Raw genomic sequence first — 2,045 nt, forward strand, 5'->3', positions numbered from 1 at the left:
CAGCTCGTTGAACCGCCGAACGCCCGCGCAGTCGCAGTCGCTTCCGATCCGGCGCACCGCCAGCGCCGTGCCGTCGGCCAGAACGGCCTTGTACACGATGCTGCTGCCGGCTGCGCCAAGGATGTACGCCGAAGCCTTCAGCAACGTCTCCAGCTCCAGATCCACGCCGCTGTCCGCTGTCACCAGCACCGCGCCGTCGCCGCCCTTCTTCTTATTGCCCGCCGCCGCTTCAACTCCAGCCTTGCTGTTCGTGTTTGTGATACCCTCCTTGGCGGCGAAGGTGGCCGACGTGTCCGTGACTTCCTCGGATTCGTCGCTGTCGTCACCGGCCTTCTTGCGCAGGCAGCAGGAAAGGCTCCGGCCGACGGCGTCCGGAGACTGTTAGGTTGATCTCAGGCCCAGCCCAACGGCTGGGGCCTCTTACCCCCTGGATCGCGCCCTGATCGGGGGCGCCCAACCGATCCATGGTTGGTGGGCCCCCGACGCGCTGCGCTATATAAACAGGAGTGGGGGCCGCAGGCACGCAGGACGAAGTTCGCCGTGCACACAACCCCACTCGACAAAACCCTAGGCCTTCCGATCGGCAGTGCGCAGTGGCGTCGGGAAGCACCACCGCGCCGCCTCCGTTCTACTCCTACCACGCCGTCGTCGGTCAGTGCCGGTGGAGGCCCGAAGGACGACGGGATCTACTCCGTCACCGCGTCAACGCCCTCGCCATGGACCCCGCTGGATCTGCACCCGCCGCCAACGACGACCAAGCGCTGAATGCGATGCACTTCATTAGTGCAATTCCAAAGCTGACGGGACAGAACTATGTTCTGTGGCGCGAGGAACTTGATGCTGCTCTAGCACTTGCTGAGATAGATTTGGCTCTTCAGGAGCCAAAGCCCACTGAGCCAGAGGAGCCCGAAAGGGCTCAGAATGAGACCGATGAAGCTTTTGCTAATCGGAAGCGAGACTTTGCTCCCATCAGAGCAAAGTATGATCTTGAGAAGTACAAGTGGGAAAAGTCAAACCGCAAGTGCAAGATTGTCATCAAGAAAACCATCACAGAGGGCCTAAGAGGTGCAATCCCAGAATGTGACACAGCAAAAGAATATCTTGAGAAAGTGAAGAATCAGTTCACTGGTTCAACCAAAGCTCATGCTTCCACCCTGATCCAGAAACTCACTAACATGAGGTTCACAGGGGGGAGTGTGAGAGAGCACATTCTGAGCATGAGCACCATGGCAGCCAAGTTAGAGAAGCTAAAGATGCCCCTCGCTGATGGTTTCCTCATTCACCTAGCTCTAAACTCACTTCCTAAAGAGTATGAGACATTTGTTGTTAACTACAACACACAGCCAGAGGAGTGGGATTTAGAGAAGGTGATTGCTATGTGTGTGCAAGAGGAAGAAAGGCTCAAGAATGCAAATGGTGGTTCTGTGAACTTTGTGAAAGGAAAGAACAAGAAGCCATTCTACAACAAGAAAGCTCCAGATGCCTCCACCTCCCAGAACAAGGGAGGAAGCACTTCACAGCCTAAAGCACACCCAAAGCAAGACAACCAGCACAGGCAGGAGGACCCGGATCGCTGTAGATGGTGTAATGAGACAGGGCATTGGAAGCATGACTGCCCTAAGTTCATGAAACATTGCCTAGTGAAAGGTGAGGACATTATAACTTTTGTTGATGAATCCTTATATCTAAGTTATGCTAGATCCACATGGTGGATTGACTCAGGTGCAACTGTTCATGTTGCAAACTCTTTGCAGGGATTCAGTGGAGGGAGAACCCTTCAAAGAGGAGAAAGACAGATTAAGGTGGCCACTGGTGTTGAAGCTGAAGTTCAAGCTATAGGAAATTTATCTCTAGATTTAGCTAGTGGCTTCACCCTTGAGTTGCATGATGTTCTTTATGTTCCCTCTTTAGCTAGAAATTTAATTTCAGTTTCATGTTTGTCAGACTATGGTTTTGATTGCCATTTCAGCAAGAATGATTGTAAGCTACAGTTAAATAATAAATGTGTGGGTCTTGCCTTCCGACAAGACAAACTTTATTTATTA

The 2,045-nt window shown here is 52.6% G+C and overlaps 1 protein-coding gene across 1 annotated transcript; it reads left to right on the forward strand.

Moving 5' to 3' along the window:
• LOC110430473 lies at nucleotides 717–2,045 on the forward strand. The gene is made up of 2 exons (XM_021448174.1): nucleotides 717–1,647; nucleotides 1,755–2,045. Exons 1-2 carry the CDS (start codon nucleotides 717–719, stop codon nucleotides 1,799–1,801), a joined length of 978 nt encoding a protein of 325 aa, XP_021303849.1. The 3' UTR covers nucleotides 1,802–2,045.

This window comes from Sorghum bicolor, chromosome 9 (assembly GCF_000003195.3).
Source record: "Sorghum bicolor cultivar BTx623 chromosome 9, Sorghum_bicolor_NCBIv3, whole genome shotgun sequence".
NCBI classification, from domain to species: Eukaryota; Viridiplantae; Streptophyta; class Magnoliopsida; order Poales; family Poaceae; genus Sorghum; species Sorghum bicolor.

What these genes read in the sequence shown, in the direction of transcription:
- LOC110430473 (XM_021448174.1), top strand. Translation starts at nt 717, where the DNA reads ATGGACCCCGCTGGATCTGCACCCGCCGCCAACGACGACCAAGCGCTG. An exon ending in GAAACATTGCCTAGTGAAAG is followed by an intron (nt 1,648 to 1,754) that starts GTGAGGACATTA and finishes AACTCTTTGCAG; the next exon opens with GGATTCAGTGGAGGGAGAAC.